Source organism: Chionomys nivalis, chromosome 26, assembly GCF_950005125.1.
Source record: "Chionomys nivalis chromosome 26, mChiNiv1.1, whole genome shotgun sequence".
NCBI lineage: Eukaryota > Metazoa > Chordata > Mammalia > Rodentia > Cricetidae > Chionomys > Chionomys nivalis.
The window spans coordinates 478,533-499,506 of NC_080111.1; the positions used below are offsets into that span (position 1 = coordinate 478,533).

The 20,974-nt window shown below is 41.8% G+C and overlaps 1 protein-coding gene across 1 annotated transcript; it reads left to right on the forward strand.

Moving 5' to 3' along the window:
- The first annotated feature begins 566 nt into the window (after positions 1-566).
- Sumo1 (small ubiquitin like modifier 1) lies at positions 567-20,597 on the forward strand. Its single transcript, XM_057758586.1, has 5 exons — positions 567-731; positions 13,249-13,323; positions 14,587-14,664; positions 16,548-16,619; positions 19,774-20,597. The coding sequence occupies exons 1-5, from the start codon at positions 720-722 to the stop codon at positions 19,840-19,842; spliced, it is 306 nt and encodes a 101-aa protein (XP_057614569.1). The 5' UTR covers positions 567-719; the 3' UTR covers positions 19,843-20,597.
- Positions 20,598-20,974: the final 377 nt, after the last annotated feature.

Genomic DNA, 20,974 nt, shown 5'->3' on the forward strand with positions numbered 1-20,974 from the left:
ACAACATTTTAGTCATCTATAGCCCTCAAAACTGTGTCCTAGAGCTGGGGGCAGAAGCAGGAGGATCTTGTGAGTTCGAGGCCAGCCTGATGTACATAGTTGAGTTCTAGAACAGCCAGGGCTGCGTAGTTAGATAGACCCTGTCTCAAAAAACAAAACAACAAAAAGTGTGTCCCAAGGGGTCGTCTTTTCCTTGTGGTTTTTAAATCGAAGTCATGAGTGCGCCGGCAGCAAGCAAGAGGAGGTAGTAAAAGCATTATCCCGGGAACTCACTGTACTTAGGGGCGTACGGAAGGTTGGGAGGAGACAAAGACCGGTCTAGGCTCTGCCCTCAGGCGCGCAAGGTGTCCGAGAGGGAGGAGTCTAGGGCGTCAGTTTGACCCCGGACATTCAGCCTGGGGTGGCGAAGCCCTGGTCTCCCGAGGGGCTGAGATAGCGGGCCTGGTTCTTCCGCCGGCCGTACACCCAGTCTCTCGCTCCAGGCAAGCCGTTTTGCAGGTCGGACGCCCCCGGCCTCCCCCAAGGCGCTTTCCCGCCTCCTTTTCCCGTCTTCCCCAACGCTCCTCTGCGCGCAGCGGAAGTGACGCAAGACGTAGCGGAAGTCCCTGCAGCCGCGGTGTTGTGCTGTGGGGAAGAGACAGATTTGTAAACCTCAGAGTGAGGTTCAGCCTGCCGGAGGCCGCTGCGGTGCGGAGACCCCCGGGGAAGCTACCGTCACCATGTCTGACCAGGTACCGGGCCGAGGCCTCGGGGCTCCGGGCTGTCGGCCGCGGGCTTGGCCGGGCACCGGGACGCGGGGGAGGGGACGCGGCTGGGGGAGGGGGCCGCCGGCGGGGAGGGGGCCGCGAGGGGCGCCGGGCCGAACGGGGCCGAGCGGGGCCGAGCCGCCGGGAACCGCGGGGTTCCGGGGCGCACCCGCCCTCCGCCGCCCTCGCGGCGCCCCCCTCCCCCCCGGTCCCGCTGCTCGGCGCCGCGTCTCCCTCGACGGCTCCCGGGTTCCTGCGGGTGCGCTGGGGGCCCGGGCCCGCTCCCCAGTCGCCGAGAGCGACCTTGGGGAAACGGCCGTTTCCCTCGAGCCGACTGATGGCAGGAGCAGGGCCCCGGGCCTAGTTATGTAACGGGAGAGCGGCCCTGGCTGAGGGTAGGTGGCCCCCAGAGCGGCGCCGCTCCACTTGGGGTCTCGGGCGGCGGGGCGCGGGGCGGCGAGGGAGCCTGGCCTGAGATTCTGGGGAACCCAGAAGACGCCGCTTTCCGTTGTGTTTGCGGGGAGGGCCGGTCCGCCGCTGTTCCTTCTGAGTCTTTTTTTCCATCTGGGGTTGCGGAGCGGTCGACTCTCTTTCTGTACTTTGCATTTCTTACTCGGGATTGGTCCATCAACTCTCTAGCTGTGGGAGTGCTCAGAATAACCGAGAAACAACGAAAGTGTTTCGCGTCCTACCACCAGCAAGCCATCTCATCTAGCATTAGCCTGCAGATGATTGACTTTTTCCAAAACAACACATCTTTCCCTTTTTTCCCTATTCACAATTTCATACGTTTAAACAATGTATTTTGATTATTTGCGCTCCCATATCCCCTCTTTCAGGTGATAAATAGAAAAGAGAAAAACTGTGTATTGTGCAGTTGTAGAATATTTTTACAGAAAACTGCCAATTAAAAGTGAAATGCTGTCAAGAATTTGCATGGTTATTCACGTTCAGATAGAAACACTGCCACCTAAAGTTTTCTTCATCCTGTTATTGTTTACCACGTTTGTGGGTAGTTTTTGATACATAAAGTTTTTGTCTGAGCTGGGCAGTGGTAGTGGATGTCTTTAATCTCTGCACTCGGGAGGCAGAGGCAGGTGAATCTCTGAGTTCGAGGCCAGCCTGGTCTACAAGAGGTAGTTCCAGGACAGGCTCCAAAGCTACAGAAAAACCCTGTCTCCAAAACAAAACAAAGAACTTTTTTGGTCTTCTTTTGTTTGCTTAGACGAATTTGAATTTTCAAAGTATTTTTTTTTGACATTTATAGTGATAATCAGTAAACTTTTTCTTTCAACTCTACAGTGTAGTTGAACTGTTTATTTTTTATTTTTATTATTATTATTTTTTTTTGTTTTTCAATACAGGGTTCTCTGTGTAGCCTTGACTGACCTGGAACTCGATCTGTAGACCAGGCTGGCCTCAAACTCAGAGATCTGCCTGCCTCTGTCTCCTGAGTGCTGGAATCAAAGGCGGGCACCACTACTGCCAGGCCAAGGTGGTTCTAATTTTTAGCCTACTCATACTGTAGATTAGTTGTGGGGTGGATTTGATTATTAATAATCTGGATTAATTTCTATTTAATCTGGATACAAATGACTTCATGAATATCTCTCCAGACAGTTGTTTTCTTAGTTACAAGTAAGGAAGGAAAGATCAGCTGTAAATGCTTATTTTCATCAGCCTTTTATTTTAGAAGAAACTAGAAGGCATGTTGGCCTGATGAAAGAGTTATGGAATAAGTTTTACAATTATTTTTGCTCTGGTTTGAACTCACGTCATTTAAGAATATGAAGAACGTAGGACACAGTCTGTTTTCAGGGCCTGTGAAACTGCACTAGATGTAGTACTCACCTCACTGGGATTACTGGGCATTGGACATGGCTCTGTATCCCTGAGCTCAATCCCCATCTCTCCTGCTTAGTCTCATTAAGTTGCTTAGGTTGGTCTTGAACTTGACTCTGTAGCACAGCTGTCTTTGGATTTGGAATGCTCCTCCCTCACTCAGCCTTGCAGAGTAGTTGGGATTAGAGTTTGCTGTCATACCTGGCTAGTTGGTGTGTAATTAATTAAATTTTGTCATTCTTTCATGGATGGTCAGTGACAATATTCTGTCTGTGTGTATGTCTGCAGGCCAGAAAAGGGCACCAGACATCATTACAGATGGTTGTGAGCCACCATGTGGTTGCAGGGAATTGAACTCAGGACCTTTGGAAGAGCAGGCAATGTTCTTAACCACTGAGCCATCTCTCCAGCCCAACAACTATTTTATAATATATTGAAATATTATAATAGTATTCACAGTTGAGTAGTTGAAATTTCAAAACTGAATTTTTTTTTTTTTTTTTGAGATGGTCTCTACTCCATGTAGCCCTGGTTATTCTGGAACTCCCTATTATGTAGACCAGGATAGCCTCTGCCTCCTGGGATTAAAGATGTGTACCAGCACACTATGAAAGTAAAATATTTTTCAAATAATTGTGATATTTCATAGTAGTTAGGTTAGCTCTGTTATAGCACTTACATAAAATATTCCTTACATAAGTATCATTCTAATTTGTTTCTTAAGATTTTATTTTATGGCCGGGCGGTGGTGGCGCACGCCTTTAATCCCAGCACTTGGGAGGCAGAGGCAGGCGGATCTCTGTGAGTTCGAGACCAGCCTGGTCTACAAGAGCTAGTTCCAGGACAGGCTCCAAAACCACAGAGAAACCCTGTCTCGAAAAACCAAAAAAAAAAAAAAAAAAAAAAAGGATTTTATTTTATGTGTGTGAGTATTCTGCTTGCATGTATGTATATGTACTGTGTGTGTGCCTGGTGGTTCCAGAGGTCATGATAGCATCAAATCTCCTGGAACAGGAGTTAAGGATGATTGTGAGCCCACACATGGATGCTGGGAACTGGATCTGGTCTCCTGGAAGAGCAGCCAGTGCCCTTAACCTTAAGCTCTCTTTAGCCAGGCTCCGAAGTGTTGTAGATAACAGTCTCTCAAAACATCTTTAGCATTCTCTTTGGGAATTCTCTGAAATTGTGGATATTTACATAGATAATTGTGAACATTCAGTTTTTACAGACTTGTAGGCAGGTTCACACAGATACTGTTACTGATCACCTTAGTCTTGTAGTTCATGATTTAACAGACTTGTAGGCAGGTTCACACAGATACTGTTATGATCATCTTAGTCTTGTAGTTCATGATTTATATGCTCTAGTCAGTGGTGGTGCCACATGTCTTTAGTTCATTCCAGCACTCTGGAGGCAAAGGCAGTCAGAGGCAGGAGGATCTCTGTGAGTTCGCGGCCAGCCGGGTCTACAGAGTGAGTTCCAGGACAGGCTCCAAAGCAACAGAGAAACCCTATCTCAAACAAAACAAAACAAAAACTTGCATATTCCTGCAACATACGTTTAAAGATATGTGATTGCCTCCTCTTCTCCTTGCATTTAGTTATCTTTTTGCAGTTAATAAGGATCTGAAGGAAAAGACAGGAAGGAAGGAGGAAGGGTGGAGTTATGTTTTCTTGCCTTATCTAGGTCCGGTTATTTAAAGGTTTGCAGATGGAAGATGTCTGTGTAATCTATATCCCATCAAGAGCTCCTGTACTTTATTTATTTGAAACAGACAAGGATGGTTTTGAACTCACAATGATTCTCCTGCCTTTGTCTCTACCATCACACCCTGCATATATACTGTACTGAATTTTTATTTTATTTTATTTTATTTTATTTTTTTCGAGACAGGGTTTCTCTGTGGTTTTGGAGCCTGTCCTGGAACTAGCTCTTGTAGACCAGGCTGGTCTCAAACTCACAGAGATCCGCCTGCCTCTGCCTCCCGAGTGCTGTTTATTTTTTTTTTTAAGATTTTTTATTTATTATGTATATAGGTTTCTCCCTTCATGTATCCTGCAGTACAGAAGAGGACACCAGATCTTATTACAGATGGTTGTGAGCCACCATGTGGTTGCTGGGAATTGAACTCAGGACCTCTGGAAGAGCAGCCAGTGCTCTATTCCTCTGAGCCATCTCTCCAGCCACCTGTACTGAATTTTTAAAATACATATAGTAGCTGAGTGTTGGCACATGCCTACACTCATGTGAGACCCGATCTCAATCCCGCAGAAAGGAAAAAACAAAAGACAACATAGTAGTTCAAACTTTGTATTACATTTATTTTTTGTGGGTGCCCTGAGTTCACCTGGACCTGAGAGGACAGCTTTGTGGAGTTGGGTCCACTGTGTGCTTCTCCTGGATTGCTCTTAGGATGTCGAGCTTGGCAGCAAGTGCTTTCATTTACCATCTCTCTAGCCCCCACATAGTAGCGCTTTATAAATGGTGTGCCCCATGGGTTAACTCTGGTACTTACATAAGCCCTACTCTCTAGCCTCCTATGTGCATATCACTGAATGCCATTGCTGTGTTACGTTCCTATTTCTACTGAAGGTATTTGTACATAGTGGCTTGTCTTTTTTTTTTTTTTTTTTTTTGGTTTTTCGAGACAGGGTTTCTCTGTGGTTTTGGAGCCTGTCCTGGAACTAGCTCTTGTAGACCAGGCTGGTCTCGAACTCACAAGATGGCCTGTCTTTTGAAGTATATTAAAGTAGTACTGTGGGCCTTTTTTTCTTGAGACAGTTCTTATGTTGTACCATGTGCTAGGCTCAAATTTGTGCCAGTTTTCCTCCTGAATCAGCTAAGTGTTGAGATTACATCTGTGAGGACCTATCCAGTATAGACTTGCTTTAAACATAATCCAGGTGATACTTGCTTTTAGTACTTTTTTTTTTTTTTTTTTTTTTTTTTTTTTGGCTTTTCGAGACAGGGTTTCTCTGTGGTTTTGGAGCCTGTCCTGGAACTAGCTCTTGTAGACCAGGCTGGTCTCGAACTCCCAGAAATCTGCCTGCCTCTGCCTCCTGAGTGCTGGGATTAAAGGCGGGCGCCACCACCGCCCGGCTCAGGATTGCTTTTGGATTGAGTAACAGACTGTCTGATAGATCTTAGGTTGGACAAGTATGCTGCTAGTTTTTCTCATGAAACAAGTGTAGGCACAGATTGCTTTGGTGTATGAGGTGGAGAAAATGTAGAAAAAAAGTTTATATTCTTATCTCGTGTGTTATAGGGCCCTTTACAAATGGGAAAACAGTGGTTCTATTCTGTTTTGTTTGAGACAGGGTTTCTCTGTGTAGCCCTGGCTGTCCTTCTGTGTACACCAGGCTGGCCTTGACCTGTCTCTGCCTCCTGAGCAGTGGGACTAAAGGGGTGAAACACTGGGACTCAGTTCAATTTCCAACAGCCACTGGTGGCTCACAACCATCTATAGTGGGATTAATGTCCTCTTCTGGCATAAAGTTGTACATGCAGACAGAGCACATAAAAAATTAATAAATACATAAACAATAAATCTTAAAGTGTGTACCACTACCGCCTGGCTTTTTAAAAAATATTATTGTTACTACTACTACTATTATTATTATTATTGTTGGTTTTTCAAGATAGGGTTTCTCTTATGTAGCTCTGGTTGTCCTGAAACTCACGTTGTAGACCATGCTGACCCCAAAATAAATCCACCTGCCTCTGCCTCCTAAGTGCTAGGATCAAAGACTTGGACCACTATTGTCTGGCTTTTGAAAAATTTTTATTATGGAAAAGTTAAATAATATATACAGTGTACCCCGTATGTCTTACCTTGTCTTATTTTTCAAATCTACAGCTCCGTTCCATGCTATTTTGGAAGCCAGTCTCAGGCATTCATGTGTAAATAGGGCTTTAAATTTCTTTTTAAATTATAATTAAATCATTTCCCCTTTCCCTTTCCTTCGTCCAGAACTCCCTGATAGCTTACTCCTCTTGCTCTTTCAAACACTCTTTTTCTTTAATTGTGAGCAGTCCTAAGTACGTAAATATAACTGCATAGTCGATATACTGTTGCTTATGTGTTTTCAGTGCTGACCATTTGGTATTGGCTTATCCAGTTTGTGCACTTTTTGTGGGAAAGACTATTGTTCCCCCCCCTTGACATTCCTTAGTAGTTCTTAGTTGTTATTTTGAGCTTCCCCTCCCCACCCACATTAGCATGTCTGTTGGTGTCATCCACGTTCAGGTCATGTTTAAACAGCCAGATAGACAGGACTTCATGGGTGTGTAGCTTCTGACATTTCTAGGAGACACAATCCACAATGTCACTGCACATTTTTTGTGAAGGGCTTTTTATTTCTTTTAATAATAGCCACAATACTGTATCCTACTTTTCTTCTCTCTTCTACCTAGCTTTCTTCTTCTTCTTCCTTCCCCTCCTTTTTAAAAAACATAGTTATGAATTAAATAAATAGGTACTGGAGAGAAGACTTAGTGGTTAAGAGCACTGACTGCTCTTCAGAGGACCTTGGTACAACTCTCAGCACCCATGACGTTTTACAATCGCCTGTAGTTCCAGTTTCCAGAGATCAAACATCCTGTTCGGCCTCCGTGGGCACTTGCATGCATGTGGTATGTAGACATACGTGCAGGCAAAACATCTATACACATAAACTATATTAACTGTACACATAAAATAAAATATATATCTTCAAAAAAGAGAAAAAAAGATTGAGCAGGGAATACCGCTTTAATCTGGGCACTCAGGAAGCAGAGGCAGGAGGATCTCGAGTTTAAGGCCAGCCTGGTCTGTGTATCAAGTGAGTTCCAGGACTACATAGAGAGAACCTGTCTCAAAACCAAAAACGAAACGAAAATTTAATATTTTCCAGGGATTCCTCCTCTTTCAGTAAGAATTAGCAATCCTTGTGTAGCTGTAAGGACCAGTGGCGGATTGGATGAGATGCTCTGACCATGTGACTGAATTGTCCCTTTGTGAAGATCATTGAACTTGAAATAGCACAGTATGAATTTAGTGCACTTTAAATGCAAACTTCTGTGTTTTCCATATCTTCCAGTTTAGTTCACTTCCCAGAATCATTCGTCTGTTTCCATGTTGTTCCTTGGAGAGCAGAGTTATGGTGGTTAGTTCCCAGTAAATTCCTTTACCAGTTAGGAGGGTTCAATCTCCCAGTGATTTAGTCCTGAAAATTTTCATGACTTCTGCTCTGTTGACTGTATATTCTTGCCAGCCAGGTCGATTTGCTCTCTAGAACTGTCCTTGCGTTGATGACGTACAGTCCCAGACTTACACCGAATGCTTTCACTGTTGTGTGAAGTGTGCTGTATTCTGTATTGGCTGCCTTTAAAAAAAGTACAGGACAGAGAAGGAAAGCATACAAGACCCCAAGACTATTGGAGACAGGTTTAGTTTTTTCCTTTTGTCTACGATCTTTTTATTTTCTAGTCTGTCAGTAGGAAAAAGACATTCACTGGGTGTAGTGGCCTACACCTTTGATCTTAGTGCTGGGAGGTGGAGGCAGGTAGATAGATCTCTTGAGTTTGAGGCCAGCCTGGTCTATATAGTGAGACCCTGTGAGTCCATGAGAAGGTGCATGACTGCATTAAGGCGGTTTTACAAGAAGTAGAGATGTCCATTCCTACAGTGGTTTAGTGATTGTAGAGAATGAGAATTGTCGCAATGATGAATGATTAAATAGGAAACTTGAAAGAGAAGTCATAGATCGTCACAGTGTTTGCTGTAGTCAGATGAGTGTGGATAACTGTTGTAATTGGGAATCCAGAGAGGATTTTTGTTTGTTTGTTTGAGTGCTGCTGTGATTGCTGGCTTTAATGCTATTGAACTCAGAACTTTTTGTACACCAGACATGGGTTTTGCCCCTGAACTATGTTGTTCTCAGTTTTTGATTGTGGTTTTCTGAAAAAGGAAATAAGTCTAACAGGAATTAGAAGTAATGCCTTCACATACTTCAGATACCTAACATGCACAAGTTCAGGCCCTTGGATAAAAGTGTGAGCTCTGTAATTGTTAGGTTGGAGAGGATGATGTTAGTATTTGTGTCTGTCTTGTTTTTCTTTCTGTTACTATTATAAAACACTGACCAAACCAGACTTTCCTTAGATTTCCAAGTCATAGTTCAATATTGAGGGATCCCAGGGCAGCAACTCAAGTAGAATCAGAAGGCAGGAGCTGTGGCAGAGGTCTTGGAGGGATGCTGCTCACTGACTTTCTCCCCGTGACTTACTCAGCCTGCTTTCTTATATGATCCAGGACTACCTGCCCAAGGGTGCACTGGGATCTCCGGAATCAAGAAAATGCTCTAAAGGCTTGCCCACAGGGGACTCTGATGGAGGCAATTCGAGATAGGGTCTCTCTGTGTAACAGTTCTGGCTGTCATGGAACTCACTGAGATCCTCTGCCTTCTGAGTTCTGGGATTAAAGATGCCACCAGTGCCCCACCCTAGGGGGCAATTCTTCAATTGAGGTTCTCTCTTCCTAAAACACTTTAGGTTGTGACAAGTTGACAAAAATTAATCAACACGGTATCTAAGAGTCATCTGATGGCAAGGAAGGAAAGCAGAGGACTGAAGGAGAATTGAAGAAAACAGCTGAGATGAGAAGGCACAAATGGAGAAATTTGAGTGTCCTTTGGATTTAGCAGTAAGGACTGCAGTTGAAACTGAGGACAGTTTTGAGTGGAATGTTGATACATACCCCAGAGAACAGCCAGGAGAGAGTAAAAGTGCCCATAGCAAATACTGACTTGTCAGTTGTGACTGTGGTGGGAAAATAAAGATTGCAGTAGAGAGTCAAGTCAAGGAGGCCAGTGTGGGGTACGAATAAACTGCAAGTAGAGGCGTTAAAGAAAGATAGTGGTGGAGACTGCTGTGATCTGAGAAGGCCTTACAGTAGTAGACGTCAGCTGTCTTTACTTCAGGCAAAGGAAACTAGGCCATACACGGCCGAAGATGGGAGAAGGCGATGGACATATTTGTGTGTGTGGGTGGAGGGGTTGGTTCAAATGAGAATGGCCCCATAGGCTCATATTTTTGAATATTTGATCCCTAGTTGATGACTGTTTGAGAAGAATTAGGAGGTGTGGCCCTGTTGAAGTTGTGTCATTGGGGATGGATTTAAGGTCTCAAAAAACCCAGCTATTCCTAGTGCCCATTCTTTGCCTCCTCCTTGTATTGAGATGTTGTTGTCACCTCACCTTTGCTTTACCATCATGGACTCTGATCTTATGGAAATGTAAACTCAGTTGAAGGCTTTCTTTATTATTTGCCTTGGTTATGCTGTTTTAACGTGGCATAGACAAAGATGAGTCTTTAGCAAACAGTGGAGAGATTTCTTAGGTTACTGAAAGGAATGTGAGGGAAGTGAGAATGGGGTCAGTATGTATGTAGTGAAATGTTGTGGGGTTTGTTTTTAGACCTTAAGGTGTTGGAAGCCATTTGTGCTTTTTGAGTATTATAGGTTTCAAGAAAAACTGTGCTTTAGAAGGGGAGGTCTGTGGTGTTTGAATAGAGAGAGGAGGGGGGGTTGTTTTTTGTTTCTGAGTATCTTTTTTTTTTTTTTTTTTTTTTTTGTTTTTCGAGACAGGGTTTCTCTGTGGCTTTGGAGCTTGTCCTGGAAGAACTAGCTTTGTAGACCAGGCTGGTCTCGAACTCACAGAGATCTGCTGTTTCTGAGTATCTTCTATATAGCCATATTAGCCTAGACAAAACTAGAATATCTTCTTTTATGCCAATCTAAACAAAACTCACTTCCTCTCCTCTTCTTAAAGGGATTCAGGGTTGGGGGTTGCCTTTTATTGCCCTTCACCACAGAGAATAAGCTCTTTGCTTTCTGGATACTTGCAGGAAGAAGTAACTCTTCAGTATGACTATAAATTCATAGAAATATGGCAAGACAGTGTTTGAAGATAGTCACCTATTTTTCAGGTGAAGTACTGTGACTAAAGATGTTAATTTTGCCTGCAGATATCCAGTCTGCAAGCATTGAAAGCACAGCTGAATAAAAACCAGGCATCCTGTCCCATACTGTCTCTTCTGTCATCTAAGCATTTCCTTAGACACTGTACTGATCTTGGAGGAAAAAGTTACTTGGAGCTTGGTATGCTTACTCAGTCTCTCCCCCTCCTCACACTTAATGACATGTACATGTTACTGTATACATACAGATCTTTGTATCGCCCCTCCCCAGACCCCCTGCTGTCTTTGTCCCCCCCCTCCATCCCCTCTATCCCTTCTCTTCCTCCTCTGTAGTCCCCTCCTGCTCCATCCCCTCTATCCCTTCTCTTCCTCCTCTGTAGTCCCCTCCTGCAGTCCTCTCTGCTACCCCCTTCTGTTACCCCCTCCTGTTATCGCCCACTGTAGATAGTCTCCTTTATACATGCAAATTTAAATTTCTTTTTTTTTTTTTTTTTTTTTTTTTTTTTGGTTTTTTGAGACAGGGTTTCTCTGTGGTTTTGGAGGCTGGTCTCGAACTCACAGAGATCCGCCTGCCTCTGCCTCCCAAGTGCTGGGATTAAAGACGTGCGCCACCACCGCCCGGCGCAAATTTAAATTTCAATCTAGAGTCTACATTTGAGAGGAAACATAGCCCATTGATTGATTGTTTGGGTTTTTGTTGTATTTAATTTTTGGAGTTTTTTTTTTTCTTAATAGATTGTAGATAGTGATCCCCCTTTGGATATATAGTTGAAAAAGACTTCTCCCATTCTGTAGGCTCTTTTCACTCTATTGATTATTTTCTTTTTCTTTTTTCTTTTTTTTTTTTTTTTTTGGTTTTTCAAGACAGGGTTTCTCTGTGGCTTTGGAGCCTGTCCTGGAACTAGCTCTTGTAGACCAGGCTGGTCTCGAACTCACAAAGATCCGCCTGCCTCTGCCTCCTGAGTGCTGGGATTAAAGGCGTGCGCCACCACCGCCCGGCTTCTATTGATTATTTTCCTTTGCTGTGTAGAAACTTTTATTATTGTGCAATACCATTTGTCAGTTCTTGGAATAATTATCAATGCTATTGAATTGTGTTCTGTTCATTTGAAAATGTCAGAGAATGTAGTGTTAGCTGTACTAGCATGTGCTATATAGATATATATGTGCTTTACGTGTAAAATTCAGTTTGTTGATTCTTACTTTTTCCCCCCTTGAGACTAGGTTTCTCTGTGTAACAGGCCTAATTGTCCTGGAACTCACTTTGTAGTCCAGACTGACCTTTCACATCTACCTGCTTCTACTGAGTGTTGGGATTAAAGGATTAAAGTGTTCCATCATACCCGCCTCAGTGCGCTAATTATTAGTGAGTGTGGATTAACAGGGTCTCACTGTATATCCCTACCTGGTCTGGAATTCTAAACCAGGCTAGCTGCAAGCTCACAGAAATTTACTACCTGACTGGATTAGTTTTGAATTAATACAAGTAGCAAGAATATTTTAAATATTTAAGTGTGATGGTTGAAGTGTGTGGGACACTTTCCAGGACATTGTTTCACTAAGAATGACTCAACTGATGTGCTTTATGCTGAAATTGTTCTCATCTAATTCAGTCTGTTAATTTCAGTTGCTTTGAAACACTCCTTTATTTGAGATGAGTTTGTAAATCTTTTTGTCTTCCCATAAGTCTCCTTTTTCTGTACTTTCTCACTCCTAGATTCCAGCCTCTTCCGTTCCCATTTTGTTACTGCTTTCAGTCAGGCCTTATTACCTTGTAACCTTGGATTAAAATACTAGATGATATAAAACTGATTCATTTTGACTCTAGTATTTAGACCAATACTTTCCTATTTGATTGTCCTTTCTAAATAGCCTTTGCTTGTGATATATTTCCATATCTTGGTATAGGAGGTTGCCTCAGGATAGACCATGAGAACAAACTCTTAGATTCAAAATGTTTACTAAGAACTCTAGGAGGGCTGGGCGATGGTGGCGCACGCCTTTAATCCCAGCACTCGGGAGGCAGAGGCAGGCGGATCTCTGTGAGTTTGAGACCAGCCTGGTCTACAAGAGCTAGTTCCAGGACAGGCTCCAAAACCACAGAGAAACCCTGTCTCGAAAAACCAAAAAAAAAAAAAAACTCTAGGAGGATGAACTTCTAGTTAAGAGGAATTGACTTTAGGGCAAGAGTTTCCAAATTGCTCCTCTTGACACCAGCATCTTTGTCACCTTTAACTTGTTAGAAACATTTTCATTAATTTGTCTTAAGTCCTTAGGGTGACTGACTAAGACATGGTTAAATTTTAGATTTTTACTGTAGGAAATAATGCTGTTAAAAACAAACAAACAAACAAACTTGGACTGGAGAGATGGCTCAGATGTTAAGAGCACTGGCTGCTCTTCCAGAGGTTCTGAGTTCAGTTCCCAGCAACCACATGGTGGCTCACAACCATCTGTAATGAGGTCTGGTGCCCTCTTCTGGTGTGCAGGCATACATGCAGACAGAATACTGTATACATAAAAAATAAATAAATGGGGGCGCTTTATTGATTTTTAGTGAATGGGGAGTTTGAAGAGTAATTGAGTGTTGGAAAAATAAGTGTGCTCTGTATTTTCAGGTGCAGAGTCTGTTACCTGGGGGAAAGTAATGGATGCTCATAAACAGCAGAGTATTTATAATAGTTAATCTGGAAATTTCTTTCAGGAGGCAAAACCTTCAACTGAGGACTTAGGGGATAAGAAGGAAGGAGAATACATTAAGCTCAAAGTTATTGGACAGGTGAGTTTCATTATTTTTCTCATTTGACATTTTTCCAATGTGTAAAAACATAGGAAAAAACATTAGGTAGGACATGTTATTTAAAAATTACATTTTCCCTTGTTGTACATGTATGTGTTGGGGGTAAAAGAGGCTGATAATGTTTTTGAGACAGGGTCTCACTCTGTACTCTTGCTTGATCTTGAATTTACTACACAGACCAGGCTGACTTCAAACTCAAAGATGCACTTGCTTCTTCCTCCAAGTGTTGGAGTTAAAAACATGTGCTACCACACTGGCATGTTGTTACTTCTTTTAGAAGATCGGAATTAGTGAAATGGTACACCCTTCACCATCACAGTATGATAGTTTTCCACCCTCTTCCAAGGGTGAAATCAATGTCACTGTGACAGTTTTGCCTATGCATTTCCTTGATCGTTGAGAAAGTGTTATTTTGCTGGGAGGTCTGCTTACTGCGTCTAAATGTGTGTGTGTAGTGGAATCTAGGGCCTGGCAAAACCATATCCCCAGCCGTCTTCTTACTCTTTTTTTTTTTTATTGCTTTGAGTGTGGTATATGGACGCAGTGAGCGCGCTCAGTTGCTTAGGATGTTAGTGTCTGCTGTTACTCTTGATCTTACACCTCCCTTCCCTGTTACAGGAGTTCCCTGACAGACATTATATGCATAATAAATAACTTTAAAAAAAGTTTGTTTTCTCTTAGGTTTGACACCCCCTAGGGACACTAGTTGGTGTGAATGGGATAGTATGTTTTTTTTTTTTAAGATTTATTTATTATGTATACAACATTCTGCCTTGATGTATGCCCGCGCGCCAGATCTCAGTACAGATGGTTGTGAGCCACCATGTGGTTGCTGGGAATTGAACTCAGGACCTCTGAAAGCGCAGCCAGTGCTCTTAACCTCTGAGCCATCTCTCCAGCCCCCAGTATGTTTTGTTTTTATTGCTTATAAGGGTTTGTAACAGTTTATTTTATTTTTTACAGTATTTTTATGGATATGATGTAACGAAAGAATGCTTTTATTTGGCATACAAATTTATATTAATAATTTTGATACCTAAAACATCTTTGGTTTGCTATTTTTATAGTGAGTTGCTAAAGGTAATTTGGATTTTGACTAGACTGTTTTTAATAAAACTAGTTAGGAATGCTAAAAAGAATATTATGATAGAAAACTGTAACAAGACGTAATTAAATAATATGGTTCAAGTTAGCTAAGTAGTGTAGAAAAAGAAGGAATAATGTTTCCCTTTATCTCCTTAGGATAGCAGTGAGATACATTTCAAAGTGAAAATGACAACACATCTTAAGAAACTCAAGGAATCGTACTGTCAAAGACAGGTTTGTATACTGTGATGTTAAATACAGCACTTCCTTACTGAAGGTTGTTGAAATGTATTCTGTTTTCACCATTAGAAACTTAAGGGAAATACCGTAGTGTTGTCTGTCATTGCTCATGCATGGTTTTCCTTTTGTGACCCATTTCAAAGTTTTAGTAGGATATAGAAAACGTTTGAAAGTAACGCACTTTTACTGATTGCTCAAATGAATATTTTTGATGGTTTGCATCTGTATATAACAATAAAGGCAAGCCTTTTTGGTGATTATTGTGAAATTTCCCTGTGCTTCTATGAGGTTTAGGTCATTTATATCAAATTTAAATCTATAATTAATATATTTTCTTGGCCGGAAACACGGTTCAGCAGTTAAGAGTACTGACTGCTCTTCCAGTACCCAGTTGATGGCTCATAACCATCTGCAGCTCCAGTCCTAGAGGATCTGATGCCCTTCTGTGAGCACTGCACACAGATGGTGCACACACATATAGGCAGGCAAAACACCCTATAAAAAATAAATACCTGGTGGTGGTGGCACATGCCTTAATTCCAGCATTTGGGAGGCAGAGGCAGGCAGATGTCTGTGAGTTTGACACTAACCTGGTCTTTAGAGCAAGTTCCGGGATAGACTCTAAAGCTACACAGAGAAACCCTGTCTTGAAGAACAAGACAAAGCAAAAAAACAAAACACAAAACAAACAAACAAAAAATTAAAAGTATTTTTCTTTATACATAATATAGATTGCTGCTAATTATTTAACATATTTTCAAGCATATGTCAAGATAATTTCTCTCTTTTAAAAAATATCTGTATAGGGGCTGGAGAGATGGCTCAGTGGTTAAGAGCACTGGCTGCTCTCCCAGAAGACTTGGGTTCAATTTCCCACAACTACATGGCAGCTCAAACCTGTCTATAATTGTAGTTTCAGGGCTTCTGACACCCTCACGCAGACATACATGAGGCAAAACACCAATGAACATAAAATAAATTATATGTGTAAAAGTATCTGTATGGTTGTCTACATTCATACATCTTATGCTCACAAATATTAAATAAAAATTGGGGGGAAGTTCAAGAATTAATAATCTTTAGCTTCAGCTAAAAATGTCTCAGGATATCCAGGGCTACATAGTAAGACCCTGCCTCAAATACACAGATGTGTGTATGTGTGTCTGTGTATGTAAGCATATGTAAGAGTGTAGTTCATGCTGGGTAATCCCAACACTGATAGGAGGAGGTCAAGAATTCAAGGTTATCCTCCACTATTAAAGAAATTCGAGGACACCCTGAGCTTCATGAAACCCTGTCTCAAAAAATTAAAACCAAAACAAGAAAAACAGTACATTAGAGATAACCAAGGTTGAAATTTTGCTTGTTTGTTTTGAAGCAGGGTCTCTCTTACACAACCTTGGCTGTCCTGGAACTCATTGAGATACTTCTGCCTCTGCCTCCCGAGTGTAGTTTTAAAGGTGTGTGCTACCACCAACCAGCCTTATTTTCTTTTATGCTAGCTCAGACTTAGGGGGAAGTAAATACAATATGGTTGGGAAGAAAGGCTTATTAATCATTTGGGGCTAAAATTCTTAGCTAACTTCTTTTATCTACAGACCATAAGCTCCCTAGTTGTAAACTGAAGATGAGGTGGTAATACCTCTTGAGTCTTTACAAAGAGCTTTTTTTATGACTGCAAGTAAAGTACTTGGTACAGGATAGCCTTCCTAACAAATAATTAGTTCTTATTATATGGTAATCATGGTTGAATTGGTAATCTAATTTTATGATCAATGTAGTTTATTAAGCCTTTATGTTGTTTTGTTTTGTTTTTGTTTTTAGAGTATAATAGTTATTTAAAACCTAAAGTTTTTACACACAGTTTCTTTTTTTAGGGAGTTCCAATGAATTCACTCAGGTTTCTATTTGAAGGTCAGAGAATTGCTGATAACCATACTCCAAAAGAAGTAAGTATAGTTTCTTTCTGAATCAAACTTTTGAAATAAATAAGATTTTGGATTAAACAGATGAGGATTGTAGCTTAGTGATAGAGAATGTGCTTAGTATGTGTGTGTCCCAGAGTTTGATATCTCTAGTGCCAAAATAAAAGAGAAAAAAGTAACAGTTTTTAAAATTTATATTTATTTATTATGTATATGTTCACATGCATACCTGTTCATGAGGGTCATGATGCATATATGGGAGGGAGTCATTTCTCTACCATGGGCATCCTGCGATGCTGGGTCCCGTGTCTGTTGCAACATCCTGGGGACAAAAATAGCTTTTTCCTTGGGGCTCAGAGGTTAAAAATACTTCTTGCTCATGCATAGGACTTGGTTTCAGTTCCCATCACCCATATGGTATATCATCTGTAACTCCAGTTCTGAGGGATCTGCTGCCCTCTTTTGACTTCCTTGGGTACCAGGCACAAACATGATGTGTGTGTGTGTGTGTGTGTGTGTGCGCGCGTGTGTGTGTAAATAAAAAATATACATTTGACAAATATTTGACAAATACATTTTTGTCAAATGTATATTTTTGTTTTTGTTTGATTTGTTTTTTTGAAACAGGGTTTTTCTGTGTAACAACCTTAGCTGTTCTGGAATTCAACCTAGACCAGGGTGGCTTCAGACTCAGAGATCCTTCTGCCTCTGCCTCAAGTGATAGGATTAAAGGTGTGTGCTACCACCACCCAGCTGAAAATAAATCGTTTTTGTTTTGTTTTTTGTTTTTCGAGACAGGGTTTCTCTGTGGTTTTGGAGCCTGTTCTGCTGAAAATAAATCTTAAAAAGGGAATTTTTTTCTCTTAGGGAGATGAGGTGGCTCATTGCGATGGCTCAGTAAAGGCACTTGCCACCACCATAGTTTGCATTCTATCCCTGGAACCCACAGAGGGGGAGGAGAAAGCTAACTCCATGAGGTTGTCCTTTGGCCTCTACCCACAAGCCATGCACATTTGCCTGTTCTCCCCCCTCATCTCATACATACCTTCATACACAAATAATATTTAATAAATTTATATATATATAAATAAATTTATATAAATTTTTAACATTTCATTAGCATTAAATGCACTTTTGTGAAATTCTTGCTGGTTTATCAGAGAGGGGAAATAATCTATTGAATTGAGATTTCCTTATGTACTTTCAAAAGTGCCCCTAAGAAGAGGGGTGGAGGATTGGATAAGACATCTATGGTCAGCCGGGTGGTGGTGGTGCACGCCTTTAATCCCAGCACTTGGGAGGCAGAGGCAGGTGGATCTCTGTGAGTTCAAGGCCAGCCTGGTCTACAAGAGCTAGTTCCAGGACAGGAACCAAAAAGTTATGGAGAAGCCCTGTCTTGAAAAATCGAAAAAAAAAAAGGACATCTGTGGTCTGTCTTTAAAAGACAGACACATCTTACATTTGGTCAAGTTCTGGTACTTTGATGTTGATGGTAACCTCGGAGGACTTAGGGAATCTGGAGCAGTCCCTCAGATCCGAATATATAGTTCAACAGTCCTTTGCGTTTGTTTACAAAGTGTTTTCATAATCGTGATTAATAAAGTCACTTTGCTTTAAATAAGCCATTTTTCCTATTTAGCTATTACTTTTGATAAGGCATGAAAAAAGTTGGAATATCTTTTGTGGCATTTAGAGCCAGAGTGGAGCTGTATGTTTCTGAGTATGACATGGTGCCTCTCTGTTCCATTATGGGTAATGCTGGTTTCCTTTGTTTGCTTTGAGACAGGGTCTCTTTGTACAGAGCCATTGCTGTCCTGGAACTCACAGGGATCTACCTGCCTCTGTTAAATGATGATTGCCAGACCCATTCATTGTGGAGTTGCTGTAGTAGGGTTCTCTAGAGGAACAGAACTGAAGAATATTTATATAAAGGAAACTTATTAGAGTGCTGTTCCAACAGTGCTGTCTACCAGTGGAAGGTCCAAGGATCAGTAGTTGTTCAGTCCGTGAGGCTGGGACGTCTCAGCTAGTTTTGAGTATCCTGAAGAAGTGGGCTGTAATACCAGTGAAGAAACGAGCTTTCCAGGAACAGTGGGCAAAGAGCAAAAACTTCCTTCCTCCAAGTCTTTTATATAAACTGCCACCAGAAGGTAGATCTTCCCGTTTCTAGAGATTCAGGTTCAGCTAAACTGGTGTAGTTGTGCAAAGGCAGGTGGGTCTCAGAGCTGGAGGCCAGCCTAGGTGGTCTGCATGTGGAGTTCTAAGGATGGTTGGGACTACACAGAAACCCTGTCTCAAAAAAACAAAACCAAAGACAGAAGGAAAGAAGGAACCTCTCACAGGTGTATCCAGCCTCCTGGGCTTTAGTGACTTCCAGTTGTAATCATTTTAATTAACCAGTGGCCTGCAAAGTTTTTTTTTTTTTTAAATGTGTGACTGTCCTTTAGATGTTGCCCATTTAAGGTACCTTCAACTTGATACCTGTGTTGTTCTTCACTTTTCTCCATATTTTAAAGAAGTTTTTATTTTGAAATATTTTTCAGATTAAAGGGAAGTTACAAGTGCAGAATAAAAATTACCATCTATGGCCAAGTGGTGGTGGCGGCGGTGCACGCCTTTAATCCCAGCATTTGGGAGGTAGAGGCAGGTGGATCTCAGTGGGTTTGAGACCAGCTTGGCTCCAAAGCTACACAGAAACCCTGTCTCAAAAATCAAATCCCCGCTCCCCAAAGAAGAAACAAAACAAACCACTTCCATATTGTAGAGTGAATAAGCAGAGTGTCCCTCCCCTCCCAGTCTGGGCCAGAGCAGTCTCATGGCTTTGCACGTGGCAGGCAAGTGCTGTTTTTGTTGAATGGCTTGATTCAGGTTTTTGTTGTTTGTTTTTTTGAGACAAGGTCACACTATGTAGTTTTGGCTGTCTTAGAACTCACTTTATAGACAAGGCTAGTCTCAAATTCACCATGATCTGCCTGCCACTGGCTCCCTAGTGCTGGGATTAAAAGGTGTTCCACTTCCCAGGTGTTGGCCTCACGGGAGAAGAATTTCAGCCTGGGGGTTATTTCCAGGTGACACGTGGATTGTCTTGTACTTTAAAATAGTGGCCACATAATTGCAGCCAGTGTAAAAATGTTGCTTTTTTAGTTCAGTGTTAACATATTTCTCTTTTTTTTTGCAGCTGGGAATGGAGGAAGAAGATGTGATTGAAGTTTATCAGGAACAAACGGGGGGTCATTCAAGGGTTTAGATAATTCTTTTTATTTTTTTTTTCCTTTTCCCTTAATCCTTTTTTATTTTTAAAAATAGTTCTTTTGTAATGTGGTGTTCAAAATGAAAATTGAATACTGGCGCTCCATCTCTTTAGAACATCTGGTAATCTGAATTCTAGTGTTCAATATTCATTATTGGTTGTTTTTGTTGTGCTGATTTTTGGTGATCAGACCTCAGCTCCCTTAATATTGCCCTTATTTTAAACAATTTCATATGTGCACAGAGAGGCCACCCTTTTCAGGACTGTGTATTTTCAAGTTTGTGATGATAAAAAGATGGACCAGTGGGAGCTTTCCTATGACCTTCCAGTTGGCCCTGAAGTTCCAGCATGCAGTTGCTTCACGCCTGGACCGTGGTTTTCAGTGGGAGATGGAAGGTCCTCAGAGACCTGAACTGTGGGAAAATGACCTTTCCTCAGCTTGAAGCTACTTTTAAAATCTGAGGGTCTGGACCAAAAGAAGAGCATCACGTTTGTAGTCAAGATGACAGGTACAGTGAGAGTGACAGCTACCTCCAGGATGGCTTCACCGGAGAGAAGAGTAAGGCAGGCTGTCTGAAGATCCCAGGAAAGCTGTAATTTCCATCAGCAATTAGTAGGAAAGTTACTCTTGCAGAAGTGTACGCAACAGACACTGCTCCTTTTGATTCTGTTTGTAGTTTTTGGCCTGGGACATGGGTTTTCAAGGGACATTGTCTGTACCAGCTTCATTAAAATAAACAATATTTGTAAAAACCGTACGAAAGCCCCTTTTATTTTAGTTTATTTAGTTTTGTAGGGAGAAAGATGAAAATGCCCCAGATAGGATTTTCTTTAGTGCTGACAGTAGTGACCTTAATGACTTGAAGCAATGGGAGTTACTGGTGTGCCTCCTGAATCAATCGTTTACTTATGATCACAGTGCCTTTTTAAAAACTCACTGTCAGGCGGTGGTGGCGCACGCCTTTAATCCCAGCACTCAGAGGCAGAGGTGGGTGGACCTCTGAGTTCGAGGACAGCAGGAATGTTTCACAGAGAAACACCACTGTCGTGTCTTTTCTGACTGTGCTGTTCTTGGATGTTATGCATAAACCATTACTGGGTTTTTTGTTTTGTTTTGTTTTTCGTTTTG

What these genes read in the sequence shown, in the direction of transcription:
- Sumo1 (XM_057758586.1), top strand. An exon ending in AATCGTACTGTCAAAGACAG is followed by an intron (nt 14,665 to 16,547) that starts GTTTGTATACTG and finishes TTCTTTTTTTAG; the next exon opens with GGAGTTCCAATGAATTCACT. An exon ending in ATAACCATACTCCAAAAGAA is followed by an intron (nt 16,620 to 19,773) that starts GTAAGTATAGTT and finishes TTTTTTTTGCAG; the next exon opens with CTGGGAATGGAGGAAGAAGA.